This window comes from Perca flavescens, chromosome 9, assembly GCF_004354835.1.
Source record: "Perca flavescens isolate YP-PL-M2 chromosome 9, PFLA_1.0, whole genome shotgun sequence".
Taxonomy (NCBI): domain Eukaryota; kingdom Metazoa; phylum Chordata; class Actinopteri; order Perciformes; family Percidae; genus Perca; species Perca flavescens.
In genome coordinates this window covers 13,632,886-13,653,165 of record NC_041339.1, presented here as the reverse complement: position 1 = coordinate 13,653,165, position 20,280 = coordinate 13,632,886, and the positions used below count along the sequence as shown (strand labels likewise).

The following is a 20,280-nucleotide window of genomic DNA, read 5'->3' as shown; positions in this document are numbered from 1 at the left end:
AGCTCACAGGAAACCACAAAGTTCTTCATGGTTTGTCATCCACAGTTGATTCTCAGGTAGACCATCAGCTAGGGCTGGGCCATATATCAATATTATATCGATATCGTAATATGAAACTAGATATCATCTTAAGTGCTGGATATCGTAATATGGTACATTTTGTCTTTTCCTTTTTTTAAAGACTGCTTTAGACAGTAAAGTGATGTCATTTTCTGAACTTACCAGATTGTTCTATCTGTTCGATTATTTGCCTTTAACCACTTAGGTCATTATATCCACATTACTGAGGACTAGTTATCAAAAATCTAATTATATTTTGTAAAGGCACCATTAGTCAACCCTACAATATCTGGTCAAGAATATCATATCTGATTTCTGCATATCCATCAACAAATGGTTAGATGATGATCATATAGTCATTCTAATGCTACATGAGGGCTTTCCTCACTAAGAGGCTGTACCAACAGGGTCGGCCAGCTGATTAACCCTTGTGTTGTCTTCGGGTCAAATTTGGCCCGTTTTCTACATGTCTACATCAGAAATATGAGTTTCTCTTTAACTACCTCATTTTGATGACCCAAAAATAACACGGACGGAATGATTCCACACAACGCGCTTCACAAGTACAACAGAAGATCTGTCCTCTGCTTTCATTGAATTTGGGGGGTTTTGTTCAAATTTGTTAGCGTTTGAAAACCGAATTAGGCATAATTTCCTTAATAAATGAAGTTTATTGACCATGAAATCCAAAAAGTGTAAAACTAGTAATGAGTTGGCGTTAGTGGTGTTCATACATGGTATTGAAAATGGGAGTTTTTCCTCGGCACTGTCGCACAGCTTGCTCTTGAGGGAATTACTGGAATTGTTGGGGCTTTGTAAATGATAGAATGTGGTCTAGACCTACTCTATTTGTAAAGTGTCTCGAGATAACTAGTTATGATTTGATACTAAATAAAATTGAATTGAAAATGTGTTAAAAAAACAAAAAAAACAAGGGATAAGGTTGATTATTTGCCAAAATGGACTGAGGTCCCCTGTTCTTGGTTAAATGGCTCCACCTTGTGGACAAATACACACCGCACTAACAAGCTTCCCGAGCATCCGTAAGCTTTTTCTACCCATGGACTCAGACATACGTCCACTGTCCACATAGCCTAATGCATGGGACACCGTACACCTCCAATTCAGGACCCTAAACTGCATATCAGCACGCTAACTGATTTTTTTTGCTGCAGTCTTCCTTTTCTTTAACTATTCTGCTGTAGCTTAACACATTCCTATGGGGCAATCATTTAGGCGTTCATAAACCCAAGATAAATCTAGTTCTTAAAGATAACCCTCTTTTATACAGTAAGAAAGCACACAAGATAAGACATTCAGTTTAGTTGATAAAGGGGGGTTACAAACCATGCTTTCTTTTAGCTTTTGTGTTTTGGGTGTTGAAACAGGAATATATGCAAGGTAAAGTCAATAAGAAAGCATGTTTGGGGCCATTTTTTATAAAACATTTTAAGAGATTTTAAAACTTAAAAAGAAAAAAAATAGATTGTTGAGCAGGTTTAAGCTCAGCACCCACATAGCTGCAGTGGAGTTCTTAGGTTCTTTGCTCCACATGTGTAATAATGCAGGTAGACAACATTTAAATAAGGTAGGGGTTGAGAAACCCCAAACAAATGTTCTTGTGAATCACTTTGTACGCTTGTTTAGGCATGCAACAGTCTGAAAGACACTTGCACGTCTGGCTTGATGATATACTTTAAGATTTTGTCTCAAAACACATTCACCTTGTAGTTACAATTTTATGTTCCGAGACCTTCTTCCTTTATGCCCTGACATTTGTTAGCAGGACAGTGAATGCTACAAACAATGGTTTTGGTCTTCTGTGCAGCGGTTTGGTCCTTGTACACCGTGCTTCTTGACCTGCTATTCAACTTTTGAGTTGAGGAAAAAGTTAAGTAAACCAACAAACATGTAAAATCAAATACCTTTATTCAGTTTGTGAAAGTTGGAAAACTGGTGGCGTTCCATGTACTTGGATGGTACAACAATTTACACAACTCTGGCTAAGTCTTTATCTGCGTAACTGAAACGGTTAACATCGAATCACAACACTAATCAGGTTAAATGGAACATATGGCTTCTGAATATCTACACAGTGACGGGAACAGAGACGACGGTCCAACAATTGCACACAAATCTTTCAGATCACAATAAGTGAGAAAGAAAAACATCTTATTAAAAACGGTTCATCACCTGTACCAAATTAAAAACCGCAGTACGTGGTGTTGAAGTCGCAATCAACAGAAGATTTCATGCACTTGGTCCTTTACAATATATTTTTTACTCTGGATGTGACATTGGCAACAAAAACATTGGTTAACTAAAACCTCGGTTTAAAATATGTGAACCGCAAAAAAGGAAATAAAAGCTTGATTAAAAAAAAAAGAAAGAAAAAAAGACAAATTTAAATTTTAAAGTGTCACATTTGCACACAAAAGTGTAGTAGTGGTGCTTGTAAGTATAAAACTCTGCTATGAGAGGATGGCGGTGGTGTGGGGACAGGTCAAACTCACTCCAGTGGTTTCATACTAAAGCCATTCTCTTAGCGTCAGGATCAAAAAAGGTTTCAGATGCTCTGAACAGAACTTGTGCCGTTTTTACAAGTCACCATCCCAGATCGGAGAATATAAAAGCAAAGACAACTGTGTGGTCAGTGTATCAGGAAGCATCAGCATGAAAAGAAAAAACAACCACAAACGTGCCATTCCTCACATGAACTGTCTAATGATTTTACATTGAACACACACACTTTGCTATTAAATGCATGCAATATTTGCCCTGTGGCCTCGAGCAGAAAATTACTTCACACTATGTTCTGCGGCTGCACAATGTGGAGAAGCATATAGAAAAAAAAAAAAAAATAGGAGGAAATCATTCAGTTTCTTAAAACATTTATCACCCAAGCACAAAAAGTAACTTAAAATTGCAGGGTGCGCAGTATAATGTGCAACGGCTGAATCCTGGACTGCCATCTGGATGTCCATCTAGAACAGAAAAAAAAAAAGTTGCATGAATGAAGAATTAAAGTTGTTTTCAAACATTTGTCTTATATTAATAAAAAAAAAAATTGGTTCATCGTCTTCACGGTTTTTGAGCAGAGAAAGTTAAATTCCAAGAAGAACTAAAGTTTCACGCACCTCATTCAGCTTCTAATTAGAATTCCTTTGCCTCACATTCTTGTCTTTGTGATTTGCATTAGAATTGGTCTTCCTGAAAAACATTAGTGAGAACATGAGTTCTGTAAAAAAAAAAAAAAAACAAAGACTCAAGATAGCTGCTAACAATACTTACAGAGGAGCAGCTCCTGAGTCGTCATCTGGACGGCAGCAAACGATCAATGAAGGAGGGCAAAGAAAAACAAGTCAGTTGATAGCAGGACGTTACATGTCTGTTACTGGTTTGAGCACCACATGCCACCCATCCTGCCCCACAGATGACGGCAGAAAATGTTAGAAAAGCGACATCCTCCGCAACGGGATTCCAACTGGGTTATAATCAAATACCAACTGAATAGGAATTAAAGCATGCCCACCTGGTTCTGACAATGAATGACAAAGCTAAATCCTTAGCACATCATTTATCCAGTAATTCTCCACACACAAATCATTGTTCGTGTTCTATAAAAGACACATTACTGAACGTCACTTAACAGACTACTCTATGGTCTCTTTAGTAAATCTTCAATAAGATTTAAACATTTGCCATTTTTGAATATCTTTTTACATTGTCCAGAAGTATACAGAAGCGTATTGCATTCACCAAAGAAAAAAATATTTTTTTTCGTAATTATGAGAAAATATCTTAATTACGAGAAAAGATCTCATAATTACGAGATCCTGATCTCGTAATTTTGAGAAAAGATCTCATGGTTACAAGATCATTTTAAACACCTGGAAGGCGGCATATCTAGGAAAACGCTTAACGTGGAAAACGCTTAACGTGGTTTAATGTACCTAAACAACGATCAATCATCACCAAAATCCTCTCCTATATGATGATTGATCGATGTTTGTACATCAAACCACGTTAAGCTTTTTCACGTTCAGCGTTTTTTACGTTAAGCGTTTTCGAATGTCCCCTGTTTTCGAATGTCCCCTAGATATGCCGGCTTCCAGGTGTTTGAAATTATCTCATAATTACGAGATCTTTTCTCGTAATTACGAAATCAGGAACTCAATTAAGAGAGCTTTTCTCGTAATTACGAGATATGGTGTCTACATTTTTTTTTTTCCTTTCTCTATGGTGAATGCAATACGCTTCCGTAGAAGTCACCCCTTAACATCAGGCTCATGCAATACAAGCAAAGGACACCAAAGACCTAGTGGCTGTAATAAGATAAAAAGAAGGAAATGTCTTTATACAGGCAGAGCCAACTTACACCCTGGCGTGTATAGTGGCAGTATTCACAAAGTAAGGCACTCTCTGCTGCCAAAATGGTCAATGAGACAAATGTGAATGATTTACTAACCTTGAGAAGAGGGTTGCCTATCATTTATCATGCATACAGTACAAAATGCAGAAGGCATGCAGACAGAATGCTGAAACCTCACTTTTCAACCTGTTCCAAGTTCATGTCAAACCATTACGTGTCTCATTTGACTCTTTCATTGGCTCAAACATGACTTAAAAAAAAAAAAAAAAAAAAAAAAAAAAAAAAAAAAAAAAAAAAAAGGGCTAGTAGAAAGTGCAAAGGAAAGGTTTTAAGCTTGCTCCGATTGCAGGGCCAGTGAAAGAGTGACCAAATCTTTGAGCGCATTCCTCTTAGAAGGGCCAAAAGCAGACTCCCATAGCTTTTTCCACGCGGTCATTTCACCTCAACCACTTCAGTCTGACATGCAGTTTTGTCCACTTACCAAAATGCAAAATCAGCAGCGAACAGAGAAGTAAAAATGTAAATAATAGTTTCTATCACAGAGCGTTTATACAAAAAGGCGGAAGCTAACTCCTGATCTGTATTTGAAAATAATAATAATAATAATAATAATAATAATAATAATAATAACAAAACCAAAAGACAACTGTATTAAATGCATGCAACTACAGTCTATACATTCCCACCTAAAGAGCAATGCCTTAACAGTCTTCAACTTGCCACTGAGGGGCAGTACATCTTCTCAACTCAAGTTTAGTAAACTAGGCCTACAGTTTGATGCATTTTTGTCCTGTTGGAAGACTTAAAATGTTCTTTTAGCCACACATTATGACAGAGGATACAGAGTGCAGGTTGGGACATGGCCATATCTAACCTCAAAATGTACAGTTCGGTAGCTAACCATTCCATCATACAAGGGTATTTTTCTTCTACCAAAACTTGTGTAATAATAAAACGGCAAAATACCCGGTACATTTTGGAATACACTAACTGTTGTGGCCAATTGACAAAAAATTCTCAGCTCTAAGTAGCTGTTCAGACCAAAAACAGCAGTAAGTTATCACAGCTCTAATCACTTCATCCGGTTTGGATTTATGCGAGGTAAAACAGTAGAATGAGCCTATTCAGGTAACAAAGTCACGTGATCTTGCACTGGCAAATGGCAGAGTCTTGTTGGATGATCAACATATTTGCCATTTACTCGCCTCCCCTCCCCCTCCATTTGTTGTTGCTCAAACCCCCCCCGACACTGTCAACACAGTGGTCTCATTGAAATGAATGAGAAGGCGGTGTTTTATCCATAGTGCTAATGTCGGTCTGAACACAACCTTAAAAAATAAAAAACATAATGGTGGAGGAAGCATGGCGTACGTACCGTCGGTGATCTCATCGGGCTTTCTCCTCTTCTCATAGATGAAGATGATGGTCACCAGGATGATGACCTCGGCCACGATGCCAAGGAAGGGCCAGAGGGCAGCCAAGCGACTGCGGACACGCAGGTGGATCCGGTCACTGGTTGTGCCGAGTTCATTGGTTCCAGAGCAGACGTAGTCGCCGATGTCTTCTTCGATGCTCAGGTTCTCAATGACCAGAGTGGTCTTGTTAGGGGTGCTCTTTATCTCATATTTGTCGGTAGTGCCGTTGATGATAGGCTGAGGGTCATTTTAAAGCAACAAGTTAGTTACACCAGTAGCAAGACAGGTGTGACTATTCTGCCTTATTTCATTTTATTTAACAATTGAAGTGCTGGACATACACCATTTGCAACTTGCAATCGCAAGTGTTACGTCGCCTAAATGTTACGTTTAAGTTGGTTTTAAAACTGTAGGTCAAAAACATCATGAATCATTTTTAACACATACGGTTTGGCCGCCATCTTTGAACCAGGTCCAGTCAGTAGGCAATGGGTAGCCACTGCTCAAACACACCAGCACGCCTTTGTCCTTCTCGTTGCCATGCTCAGAGTGCTTGTAGGCAACAACATGGGGAAGTGCTACAGCAAAAACAGAAATACATATTCAAATTAGAATATGAAAGTTTGTATATTTAAATTACCTCCCATGAAATGGTTTATCCTCGAGCTCAAGAAGAATGCTTGAAATAAAAAAGGCTACCTAATTTTCAACCATAAAAACATTTGCAACCCATGCAAGTTAAAACCCCAATGTAATCATGGACATAAACTTAACATTAAAATGACCAATGAATGCAACTTTTATCTGCGATATTCCTTCATTAACTTACTTTTGACTTCAATTGTCTTCTTCACCTCTGGATCGGTCAGGAACACACATTCATACTTTCCACTAGAAGTGTAGGTGATTCTGTCCAAACTATGGAAAGAAAAAGAAATGAAGGATTTAAGAAATCCTTGCAACACTCAATGGAACTTGAACAGCATTTTTCTCTGCTGACCTAGCAACTAGCATATAGCAGGCGGTGACTTCTAACCAAATCTGCTGAAGCCACTTTAATGACAGTGATTAGTTTTCCACTTAGCTAAGTAGAAAATTCACAATAGAACCGTTTACGCACAAGAGCCAGGAGTAAAAATAAAGCTGCTTGTCCATGCAACAAATATTTCAAATTTCCCCTGGTAATCACAAGCCCACTTGTGTTTGTCCCATACAGTCCTGCCTGCTCTCTAATGGGGAATTAAGGTCAGGGCAAGTGAGCACAGTGCCAGGAGTGCTTATCCCCGCTACCAAGACTACCGGCAAAGCTGCATGACCGCACGGTCCATCGCTCTGCTAATCAAGAGCAGTGAACGCCTGAATGGCGCCCCTAGCTTGGCTGCTAATGGAGGAAGGGACAACAGTGAGAGGGGGAGGGACGACAGACAAGCAGAAGACAAAGTGCAAGGGAGAGAATATTAGAGGATAAAGCGATTTTGACTGTAGTAACACAGCCAGCATAGGAAACCGAGTAAAACACTAGACCAGGGGTGTCAACCTCATCCCTGATTTGATCTTGAGTGGGCCAGACCAGTAAACCACTCCAGAAAGATCAGAAACTTTATTGGCCATTTTCTTGTCAGCTTGATGTTGGCAAACGCAAGTTACTTCTGTTACGACAGCGTTCTAAGGCCATTGTAGGAAAAAAAAAGGAAAAAAAAAAAAAATTTGACAGACTGAGAGAGGGGTAATATTCTGAGAGAAAAAAAAAAAAGATTTCTAAGATTAAAGTCGTAAATTTATGGAAAAAGAACTTTGATTTCTCTGAGATTAAACTGGTAAATTTGGAATTGGAATTAACTACTTCTCTGCAATTTTCACACTTTGGGCCCAAATTGGGCCTGATTGGACCCAATGGCAGGCCTGTTCTGGCCTACGGGCTATATGTTTGACACCCTTGGACTAGAGCAAGACATGCAATGCCAATATAGCTCACTTTTAGATTAGATTCAACTTTGTCATTGCGCATGTCACAACTACAGAGCAACGAAAAGTAGTGAGTGTCTAAACAGAAGTGCTTAGGCAGTGATTAAATAAATTAAACATGTGCTACAGTATCAATAAATAACATATGCTACAATATATACAGAGTGCAAGGTATGAATTATATCCAAGTATATAGATATGAGTCTATAGGAGTGACTATTACTACAAGAATGTACAGGCTATGACTACTGTAATACAGAATAATAACTATAGAGTGTGTACAGTGGTGCAAATTGGGAGTGTTGAGGGCTTATACAATAGTGCAAGAGGAATGATTTACAGAGCATTTCAGGTTTATTCAGTCCAGGGGGGCTGGTGGGTATGTGTGAGGGGTGTCATCCAGGTATGCCATTAGGGCCTGCAGCTTTGCGTACGTTATTCCTGCTCAACACTGCTCGGAGATCAGTGGGAGAGTGTGTCAGGGGTTGGTGGTCAGCAGTCAGTTCTGCCTTGGTTGCTGGTACTTTGTTGTCCTCGAGCGAAGTTGTTAAGCTCGTTGAGGAAGGAGATATCAGAGGAAGGGCGGGGTCCATGGGCCTGAATGCCTTGCCACATACGTTGGGGGGTTGGAGTTGGAAAAGTGCTCCTCGACCTTCAGCTTGTAGCACGTTTCCATCAACTGGTTTAGAGCGAATAAATTAGACTACGCAAAGCGTAGTTTCGTCACAAGTTGACGTTACGCATTGTTGTAGATTGCAAACCGGCTTGCTAAATCAAAGAGTTTAGAAGCTAAGTTCTTTGCTGCAGTCTTCTCCTGAACAGAGGTGGCGCTAATGAGCAAAGGCTACCAACGTTGCTGTTTCTACAGACTAGAAAAAAAAAAAAAAAAAAAAAAAAAAGGTAAACAATGGCAGAACTGGCAGCAGCATTGCTTCAATGAAGCCTTTCATTTCGCCATAAAAGAGCTCATCTTAACCCAGTAAGTTTACAAGACAGACTTGCAGTCACTCAGAGTCCTGACATCCGGTTGTCGGCGAACTCATTCAGGCTTCCCGTTTCCGCTTTGTCGCGCGCCGCTGAGAAAAAAAAACTGCCGTGCGCGACCCCGGCTCACGCGCCATAAATCGGATGCGCCAGCCGGATATTACATAATTTTGACGTCACGATGTCGCGCGCCACCTCGGCTGTGTCTAGTGTGGGAAAAAAAAAAAAACCTTAACGTTCATCAGTCATTCAGTATGCTCAGTTCACGTTCTCCCAAAATATGAACGAGCTCAGGCACAACACTGGAGAGAGGGGATCCGATTGTTCTATGTGGGGGAGGGGAGTAGCTTTGTAAGCTCCAGCTCTGTTGGAATAAACATGGTCCAGTGTCTCGTTTCCTCTAGCATGGAAGAAAACATATTGATGAAATCTGGGCAGTATTGTCTTTACATTGGAGTGGTTAAAAGTCACCAGCAACAATAAAGGCAGCCTTGGGGTGTGTTGCCTGCTGTTTGCTAATGGCTGCATGTAGTTCTTTCCTTGGAAGCTTAGCATCCGGTAGTGTGTATACAACAGTAACTATAATTGATGGGAGTTCTCTTGGGAGATAGCAAGGTCTGCATTTAACCATGAGAAACTCCACATTAGGTGAGCAGTGACTCTGATTGAATTTGTGCACCAAGCTGAGTTTGTATAAATGCAAAAATCTCCGCCCCTGGTCTTACCAGAGCCATGTGCAGTCCTGTCTGCATGGTGAATGGGACGTCCTGCTAACTCAATAGCATTGTCCGGAAAACAGCTATTTAACCATGTCTCTGTAAAGATCATGACGTTTGAGTCCATAAACAGTTAAGTTTATTGTTGGTGATGCAGAGTCGTAGATCGTCCATTTTATTCACCAGAGACTGGAAATTAGCGAGGAAAATGCTGGGTAAAGGGAGCCGATGCGGTGTTAGCTTTAGCTTAGCTCGTAGCCCTCCGCGGTTACCCTGCTTTTGTTTACGGTCTCGACGCAGTCAGCACTTCCACCCGGCCGGGAAAAGTGGGCAGCCTCCGTTGTTCGGGAGATCTCGGGGATAAAGCTGGAGATCGACGATAAAACAGTTGAAGTTGTGTAATCCAATGTCCCAAAGCTCCTGTAGGATGTTAAAGCAGCGCTGCCCTGAATGAACAGTCCAGTGAGGAGCAGATAAAACAGCTAATTTGCCAAATCTGGAGAGACACGGAGCCTCGCGTTGTTCACGCACGTGAACTTGTCATCTTGTATTATTATTTTAGGCTGTAAAATGGCTAAATGTCTAAGTTGTCCATACCGCATCTAAAAGTGTTAAAGCCAGCTAGGCTTGCCATTTTCTGGTATTTTCATTTACTCAATACTGCTAATCAGGGTTGTGAAAAACAAACTGGCCTCTCAGGGGGAAAAAGCAATTCTTCTGCTTTTACAAGGTAGTGAGAAACAGCATATATATTACACCAACAGATTCAGGGAATTTACATTATCATCATCATCAGAGGATGAGCACTTTGATTATGCCATAGTAACTGCAGGGAAGATCTGCCCATATGGCCCACTTAGGTAGATGAAGCTACTTACCGGTGGACTATGTATGGAGTGGCAACATCGGACTTGGACCCTTCAATGATTTTGCCATTGTGCGTCCAGTGGGAGCCCTTGATGTGAAAGCTGGGCTCTGTCAAGTTGCAGCTAAGGACTGCTGAGGTCTGGTTGCTGACTTCTTCAGGATAAGTAATGATGTTTGGGTCTTAAAATAAACAGAGGGGAAAAATAAATTATTCAGCATCCTTTTCAGCTTTGCAGGTTGAGACACCAATGGTGCCCTACAAAAGGCAAAACCCAGCAACTACACATTTGTTTAAAATTTCTGACCTGACCGGTTTTGCTATATAAAAATATATTCTACCATAGAAATGTTTTAATCCATTTTTAAAATTTGCAGTAACTGACCTAAAAACCAAGCCAAAACGCAGTATTTGCACTTTGGTGTGTAGTTACTGCACTCTGCCTTTGTGGGACCAAATTACTTGTCTTAGTACCCTTATACTTCAATACGGCCATTAAGATATTGCCTTGAAATGTATCATTACTGGGTGCATTGTTTTTAAGATAGTTTAATTTACATTTTGGCTCTGAACACTCAACAGTTGTCTTTCCAGAAATCAATTATACAAAAGTTAATAGGGTAAACTGTACATGACAGCCCTACGCACACACATTAATGAGTAAAGAAATAAATGGAGGCGGCCGGAGTGGATCGTGGGCCTTGGCCACCAAACAAACACTGCCACTTTCAAAGTTTACAGACAGCCTCAGTACAGTTATCAGGCTCCCTTTTGGCATTGGGTTTAAATCCAAAGTATTGCCCATGTGTAATATAGATTACGATTTTGTTGAGATGACAATTGTTGAGTGTGAAGTAGTCAAGCGGAAATCAAAAAACAATTACCAACTAATTCCATGGCAAAATCCTTCAACTTACCAAGTTTGAGAAGGAAAACAAATCCTTTCTCACAAATTAAACAAAGAAAACACAAGTACAAGTTCTGAACAAAAGCACAGACCTTTCTAAGAAAGGGGGAAAGAGATCCCCATAATGGGGCGATCTGTCCCACCAACAGTAGAATGGAGGGAACAATAGGAGTTACTGGAAATCTAGTAGATACAGTAGTCTACAACAAGGTCATGGGGAAAAGATTTTTGAATACAAGCAGAAGAAGCAACAGGGGGATGAAATATTATTGGCAGTATCACTGCCAATCACATGATAAAAATGTTAAAAATTACATAATTTTGCTTTAACAGGGTGAAGAAACTGACCAATTCTTCAAAAGCAACAAAAAAATAAAAATAATACTGACCACAAAGCAGAAAGATACCCCATGGCTGAGAATCTATTTTAATAATTAGTTACCATCTTCTGTCAACCTATAGTTCAGTAGGCCATAAGTCAGGAATGGTCTACAAGCATAAACAAAAAGGAGCTTTGTCAATGTTAGTATCATTTAGGGAAACAGGTAAACCCTAATTTGAAGGGGTGTGCATAAAAGGTGTAGACACATATAGCAGACGGTTGACAGAAAACCCCGTCGATATGATCAGTCGCGTCCCCGAGGTCCAAAAAACTGCCACAGAACAGACCAAAAAGACGACGTAATACATCTCTATAACAGCAGGCGGCGCTAATGTGTAATGTCGCTCAAGAAATGAAAACCGGCAGCTGATTGGACGAACGCGTCACATGGGTTCGTTTTCTCCGGAAATTCAGACCTGGACTGTCATGGCGGCTCGTTCAGAATACAATCTCATATTGTACTAAAATAGTTCACTGAAACGCGTTTCTGAAAACATTTTAAGCAAGAAATAGGCCGTGCAGTTCCTGAATCTGTCTTCATTTCAGCTCAACAAAGGTCAGTTTAAAAGATTGGTCAGATTTTGAGAGACTCTAGTCACCTCATTCCGCTCGTCATTTCCGGGCGAGTCCCAACGGCCCTGCCACCGACCGAGCAGGTCAGGTCGGCCAAAATGAACGCCGACAGCCCCCCAGACGGACGACGGCACGGGACACACCGAACCAATTTGAGTCACTGACCTCGCCAGACTGTCCCATGGCCGATAATCAACCTGATGCGTCCCGGCCCTAAGGCCGACATGACACCTGTCATGAACATGGAGTCTTTATACATTTTTATGACTGTTGTCATTTAGTACATAAGGACACTTTTAATGTAATGTTCACATTGTTGAAGAGGTTTGTGTTAAGTAAGCGTGGCGGCCTCACCCTGGCCGTCCTTTGCACGCTTTCAGGTACCGAGCTCTCAAGGTACAGATAGGTCACTAAATTTGAGTATACGAATAATTCCCTTGACCTCAAGTAAAGTGGAAGTATTTGGACTTTACATTTAGAAGTCATAAATGTCTGTGACCGGAATGAGTCAACATTCACATTTTAGGCCGCCATTTGGTCAGCCATTTTTTCTATATTGTCCAAATTGTAATTCGAATTTCTGGAATACATTTTAGGGCACTAAATGTAATTTAGTACTTTACTTAAGGTCAAGGAAAACATTCATGACAGTTATAATGATCTCATGACAGCCAATGTCAAAACCAACCACTTATGACCGTTTAATGTTAACAAAGTTAACTAGTTTTAGTAAATTTGATAGACATATTTAAGAGGTTATGTTAATGTCAAGTTGTCATAACAGACTGACAGCTTATATTGACTTGGTTAATCTCAACTCGGTCATGTTCTTATGACAGTTTCTTATGCACAGCCCTTTAAATCAAGTGTTACGGGAAAATGCTAGCAAAGTAAATATCTACCAGGACTACTAATCAAGAAATCTGACACCCCTTTTTTGTTTTAAATTATTGATATGCAATAATTTTCCTGGAAGAGCCATTTGCAAATTTCCAACCTTATGACAGTATTATATCTAAGAAAACATTGTGGAACATAAGCCTTGAAACAAGGGGGGGAGAAGAGAAGGCATCAGATTCAAGACATTTTCTTTGTCAGGTAAACAGGAAAAAGGGAGCGGCCTAGCCACGCTTTATGACCAGGCTTCGGATTCAACTACAGGACAACTTTGGAGCTTTTGAGGAGAGGGAGAGCGTATACTGGGTGAAGCAGGATGGAGAGGGTATTGGACCGGGAAGCATGGGAGTTGAGTGTAACTGGAGCTGAATGTCCAGGACTTCACTAATGAGGAGATGACGGCCAAGCTACTTTGACCGGAGTCTCCTCGTGCTTCTTCGGCCACTCACTTTCGATGACAATAACGTTTGCCTGCGAGCGGATCCACTTGATTTTTGGCGTCTTCTTCAGTTCATTGCGGTCCGGGTCGTTGGAAGCGCGGCACTCGTACGTGCCCGAGTCGTTGAAGGTGAGGCTTGTGAGGTGAATGGTGCTAGTGGCGTGTGCTATATATGTGGCATTTATTTGCACACGGTCATCCCGTGCCCCGTCGGAGAGCTGGGTGAAGGTCTCGTTGGGCTCTTCACCCTCTATAAACCACCACTGCACCTCAGGGATGGGGTTCCCTATCACCTCACAATGCAGCTCTGCGCTGTCACTGATCAGCTTCATCTGAGACAGGGGAGACTTGATGAAGCCCGCTGAGCATCGTTTACAGTCCCGCCCAGCAAACAGATTTCAAGAATGTTTTGAATGTGGTAGGTTTAAAAAAGCAAGCCAGGTGATTTCATGGAGTGGTGATAAAAGGCCGTGATGGAAGAAAGACAAGCAAATAGGAAGGAAGAAAGAAAGAAAAAGAAAGAAAGTTAAAACAAATGAAATGAAAATACGAAAGTATACACACAGAAAATCGATCAGAGCAACATTTTCACCAAATTATTTTGGGAAATGTTTATTCCTGGTACTCTGACCCATCTAGACAAAAATAAAATCATAAAAAAAAAATCATAAAAAAGGCAATAAGGGATGACCCGAGCTGATCCGAGAGGGCAGCAGGCTTCATGAAGGCTATAATGTTTATTTGTTCAACCTGTTAGAATTATTACTAATTATTATTATTACTTAGTACTACACTTGGGAGGTATTTCTAATATTTTGCCCATTTATATATCACTAAGTACATTTACATGCACACAAATATTCCACTATTATTCCAAATATGACAATATTCCGGTATTATTTCGGGTTTTAGAGGCATTGTTTGGACATGTATACAGTGCAATCGGAACATGCATCTCAATCAGGGTTTTCACCACAGGCTTATGGTCAGCTCTGTGCGTTGCTATGGTTTCTGAACACAAACCCACCAGCCAACAGTTTGCAAGGCTGGAGACCCGATAAGAAGGAGAAACAGCTACCTTTAAAACATTATCAAAAACTGGGATATCAACAGGTTGCGCAAACCAGATACGCCGACCTTTTCAAGAAGCTGGTTGAAGGAATGAAAGAGGGACGCTGTGTTCACACGGTCCAAAAAAAAAGAAAAGAAAACCTTGTTTTGCACGGCTACATGTAAACGGGAATCTTAGTGGAGCACTCGCTTTCATTACCCATGTAAACAGCTTAGTTGGAATATCGTCTGTTTCGGAATTAGGGCAAACACAGGGATGTTATGTGCATGCAAACGTACGGAATGAGAGTAGACTACCATTTGGTTTGAGTGATCCTCTCAGTGATACGCTGAATCTGTCAATGGTAGACTTTTGTCAATTTTTCATTTACCAAAAGAAGAGCCTTTATATGAGTGTTTGTTCCATTTAAAGTCTGTAAAGATTTTGTATTAGCAATTACTCAATAATGAATATTGGGACTGCGGGCAAAACAGCTTGAGCAAGACATCCCTAAAAAAGTTATTGCAAAAGAAAGAAAAGAAAAAAAAAAAAATCTAAAGCATCCAATAGCAATGTGCAATGAATGGAACAGAACATGGAGAAAAGCAGATGAGCTTGAAAATGAAAAACATTTCATGTAATAAAATTAAAAATCCATGAAAGCCTAAGGACATGCAAGCATTTTGGGCTGGTGCCTTTTCTCTGCTGTGCCTTGTGTCACCCGACAGCGGCTGGCAGGGTGTTAATCTAGGCTAACACAGCCTATTTTTTCAGAACATTCTGTGTAGGATCAATGTAGCTATGTGGAAATCAATACCCACCGGGTGATGCATTCACATGGGAATAACATAACAGAAAACATGTTTTTGCTGTTGCACAACTGATTGTACCTAGCAGATTTAGAAAGGAATACATGTATTGTTTTGAATGGAATGTGCTGGTCAGTTTGACTAGGCTGTTAAATCCTGCTCGAGTTGTGTATGGGTGCCTGTGTCAGGACCCTTATTTTCTACCTACACTTTATTAAGGCTCACAAACCACTGAGTGAATGTTATGTCATACAAAAACCCTTTCTGATGGATTCACATCTTTAGACATTTGTTTCCTCCCCAGCTCTCCACATTCACAGCAGGCAGGGGAACTTGTTTTGCCACTCAGTGGTGGCCGGGAGGGGTTATACACTAAGGTGGGTCCGCGGAACAGTAACCTTCTCACACTACAGGCCAAAGCACGGCCAGCTTGTTTCCCTTCCATCCGAAAAATCCTAAAACTAACACAAAGCCGGGGCTGGGCACAGGGTATACCTAGTACCAATAAGAAAACAAAAGGAATATCAAGTTCATCCTCGACATCTAACTCTAAAAACTCACTTTTTAAAAAAAAACACGCAGATCCTTTTTCTACATCCCCAAATGAAAATATACTTAAAACTTTTTCAACATTTTCAAAAACAATCAAAACTGTCAGCAGATATTAGTGACAAAACAGGCAGACTTGTGAATGTGTACATGACCGCCCTTGTGAACAACATGTATATGATGTAACCTTTCTAGCTTAGCGGCTTCCACCACCGCTGCCAAAAGGTCACCTTCGTAGCACATGCTGAATAGAAGTTCAAAATTAAATATAGTCCGGACTGTGAATAGATGTCAAGCACATGGATCTTGACAGTGTAATTTACTGCCTTTAGCCCTCTGCTCTTTAACATGAGAACTAACTCCATGTGTTTCGGGCACTTTCAGAGAACAACTTCCATAGTTGATATTCATGTTATTGTTTACATGTGGCCAACAAACAGGCTAAATGCCTGAACAATGTAGGGCTGCAACTAGCCATGGTTTTCATTGTCGATTGACCCGTCAATTATTTTCTCGATTAGTTGTTTGGTCTACGAAATGTCAGAAAATGGTGAAAAATGCAGATCAACGTTTTCCAAAGCCCCAGGTGATGGCCTCAAATGTCTTGTTTTGTCCACATCTGAAAGATAGTTTACCGTCAGAGTAGTGAAGAAACTTCAACAAATTTAAGAAGCTGGAATCTGAGAATTAATTCCATTAAAAAAAAAAAAAAAAAAAAAAAAAAAAAAAAAAAAAACAAATCAATTATCAAAATCGTTGGTGATTAATAATTAAACAGTTGACAACTAATGGATTCATCTTTGCAGCTCTAGTACAATGCACAAAGTCTATACTTTTACCATACAGGATATCAAGATTCAATATTGAATGTAATACAGAGATAGCATAAGATTTGTTAAGCACAAAAAAGTAGAGAGGAGCAAATAAACCCAAACTAAGGGGATCCATGCTATATCTTCATAGATAATTCATTTTTCATTCAACCAGTTAGGTGAATAAATCAACTTGAAAAGGAGTTTACTGAGCCTTTTGAAAAGACAAAAAAAGGTATATACAAAAGACTAAAACATGTAATCAGGCCTCATGACACGTTCAACAGGAAGAGCTAGTACAACGTTAATGTCCTTTCTAATAGAAGATGGATGCCAATGGTTCTTACATGATGACACGCATGGAAACAGACACACTGTTTAAAGAGGCCATTTCAAGCTTTCATTTCAGCCCTGTATTTTTTTAAATGCACAAATTCCAAGGAGGGGGCAAAAATACTTGTCACTTTCCGCCCACATAAATCCATTGGATGTGACCCATCTATGTAAAGTGCACTTATCAAGTAGCCCACTGTCACCACTGTAAAATGTCAACTCACACACACACACACACACACACACACACCTGGCTTTTATAGTAAAAAAAATAAAAATAAAAAATAATAATTTAAGTGAGAGCAGGGTTAGCAGCTGGGATCTCAAAATAGTGGTCAATAACAAAAAAATTAGTTTGTATTCATTGGGATTAAAAATCCAGTACTTAAAATATGTGACAAAAACTGACTTTGTACACACAAAGTAGCCTTACCAACCCACCTACCTCATAACACTCACTTTTCATGCCAAAGTTATGCTAGAGAAGAAGCTGAAACTCTACTCCTGATCTACTCCAGAGCAGTTATTACCAAAGCAGGAAACATCGAGTGGCATGAGGGCTCCTTTTATTTTGTTTGACGCACATGCACACAACATACAGAAACAGTCTGATTGCTGCTACAGACTCTTAGCAATTTCAAAGTCACCTACCCATGCTTTAAGAAACCGTGCTAAATAAAAAGGACACATTTTACTTTCAAAGCCCATAGTTTTACAACACATCATGTCAGGTCACGTACTCGCCCATCTTTCTCAACTGCCTTGGGATGACAAAACAGAGAGGGAAATGACATGTGAAGTGTACTGAAATGATTGAGTTACTCTTTCAGTGTTATAACTCAATAGAGAAGAAAGCTCAAAGCAATTTCCACATTATTCAATTTAAGTACGTAAAAGGCAGCGTCATGAAAACACACAAGACATCAAAATCCTGGCAAGACTGTGTACAGCGACAACTGAACCAGCCCCCTTCTTATACATTTAGTGTAATGTGTTGACTATCCCTATACTTTAAGACTTAGCTCATTTGAATGATCATTCTTAGACAATAAGTATATGGTAGCTTTATTATAAAAACACTGCTGCCATTGGTATTGCTCACAGAGACAAAATAAGCAATTATCCCTATTTGCTCCCACCTACTTCCTAGGGGCATGCAAGTTTGTTTTTCCCTACAAGAGTCTTCACTAAAAATAATGCCTGTCCTTATGTCGGTTATTTGTAACCCCAATGCTGACACACATCAAGTGAACCATCCAACAGATTATTGACGCCGTTCTGCCAGGGAACATCACTGTCTGGACCGCAAGGTCATACAAAGAGTTGTTTGTTTGGCTGAACACACAATAAGCGGTGTCCTACCCTGCTGCCTAGACGACATTTACACCAGGCACAGCAAGAAAAAGGTTTGGAGAATCATTAAAAGATCCATACCACCCGGGTAAAAACCTTTTCTCCCAGTTTAGGTCGGTCAGAAGGTACCTTATACACCAGGCCAGCACTGAGAGGCTCAGGAGGAGCTTCTACACTCAGGACACTAGGTTCATCAATGAAGACACTGCCTAAAACTGCCCCCCCCCCACATTATCATAAAACATAAATTTATTATTGTCACCATTTTTAATGCATAAATTGAACTGACATTACATTGAATTTTTTATATGCGTTCACTTGACAAATACATTGATTTATTATTGGTTACGATCACTGTAACCAAGCAAAGAGTTGTGTATGAATAAAATACAGCTCTTTATCGAGTAACATTAATCAGTGGCGAACCAGGTCGATCAACTGGTAGAAAGCAGAAGAGCTAGTGCAATACGACTAGGTCCTGAACTGTTTAATATGGAGGAAGGCTCAAAATACTGTATTGTGACATGTGATACGCATCACGGCGTTTTGGCCTACTAGGCTAAAAAAAAAAAAAATTAATTAATCAATAAAAATCAACTAATAACCGCCTAACCAGAACAAGCCACCAACTATGCTAACGTTTAGTAGGTGGCTCCAGTTCCTAAAAGGCTGTGCGGCCTAGATTTACCAAAAGACTTAATATGTTACGCTTTAACGTTAGCCGAAAACGACAACGGCAGTTAACGTTAATTACCAGCTAAAGGATAGCAGCCCTTTGTAACGTTATGAACCTTTTCTAGGTTACGCAACGAGGTCACAACAGCAACACGTTTCTAAACCACCATACGTTTTTAAATGAATTTTCTTTTGAGCTCATGTGACCGATTACATTCACTTACGATTGGCAAATATCTAAACCCCTTTCTGTGAAACTGGGACAGACGAAAAAAAAAGATAACGTTCCACTCAACGTGTTACGAAACCGCCGGTTAATCGTTGGAAAGGATTTTGCAAATGTAAATTTTCAAAATGTGTCGCTAGCAGTAACACCGCAGCTAACGCTAATATGTGACGGTTTCTTACTAACTCTGGATTCATTTTGTAATAACGGTAGCTGCAAAAATATATTCGACATATAAAAACAATTGTCATAACCCTAACAAAGCAGGAATCGGAATAAACATTTGTAATGTTCGTAGTCCGGGGACAGTCTAGCTACATATTCAACCAACATGGCTGACACACAATTCTTACCTGTGGACGCATTGGCTCGCAAACAGCTCAAAAGCAGGGCACTGACAGCCCACAGCAACTTCATTGTTGATAATTTAGTATTTACTAAATCGTCGAATAAAGGCAATGTTAACGAAGACGGGCTGAATCTTCTGCTTCTCTTTCTTCTGAACTTCCAGCTAGATGTAACGCTTCAGTCGCAGCGATGTAGCTGGTCGTGTTCGAGTAGCACCTCACGTATACCCTCTGATCATCACGTAAATATGACGTGTTGTTTAGAGGCGTGGTCACGTCAAATAAAGCCATTTTACTTTGTTTAATGATTCTTACGTAATTTGGCAAAACCTAGACTCCAATTAAAATCTTTAAGGTAAAACAAACCAACAAAAAATAATGATTGTGCTATTTGCCATACACACGGATAATTAGTGTTTTAAGGAAGTTACATGTTTTGAGGGCTACTATCATAAAATAATAACGTCACTGTTTCAGAAAGAAACATTTCTAACATATATTCACAGGCTAACGTGGATGTCAGCCATCTCAATATAGTGACTAAAGGAAA

At 40.0% G+C, this 20,280-nt stretch overlaps 1 protein-coding gene across 2 annotated transcripts; it reads right to left on the bottom strand.

The window, feature by feature from the left end:
• Positions 1-1,972: 1,972 nt before the first annotated feature.
• Positions 1,973-19,976, bottom strand: bsg (basigin). Of its 2 annotated transcripts, none has more exons than XM_028586898.1 (8): positions 19,737-19,976; positions 10,391-10,559; positions 6,677-6,765; positions 6,295-6,425; positions 5,808-6,084; positions 3,352-3,376; positions 3,198-3,270; positions 1,973-3,044 (listed from the first exon to the last, which is right to left on the bottom strand). In XM_028586898.1, the coding sequence occupies exons 1-7, from the start codon at positions 19,798-19,800 to the stop codon at positions 3,210-3,212; spliced, it is 816 nt and encodes a 271-aa protein (XP_028442699.1). In that variant the 5' UTR covers positions 19,801-19,976; the 3' UTR covers positions 1,973-3,044; positions 3,198-3,209. The 2 variants fall into 2 exon arrangements, with proteins under 2 accessions (XP_028442699.1, XP_028442700.1); XM_028586899.1 differs by having other exon boundaries at positions 3,352-3,364.
• Positions 19,977-20,280: the final 304 nt, after the last annotated feature.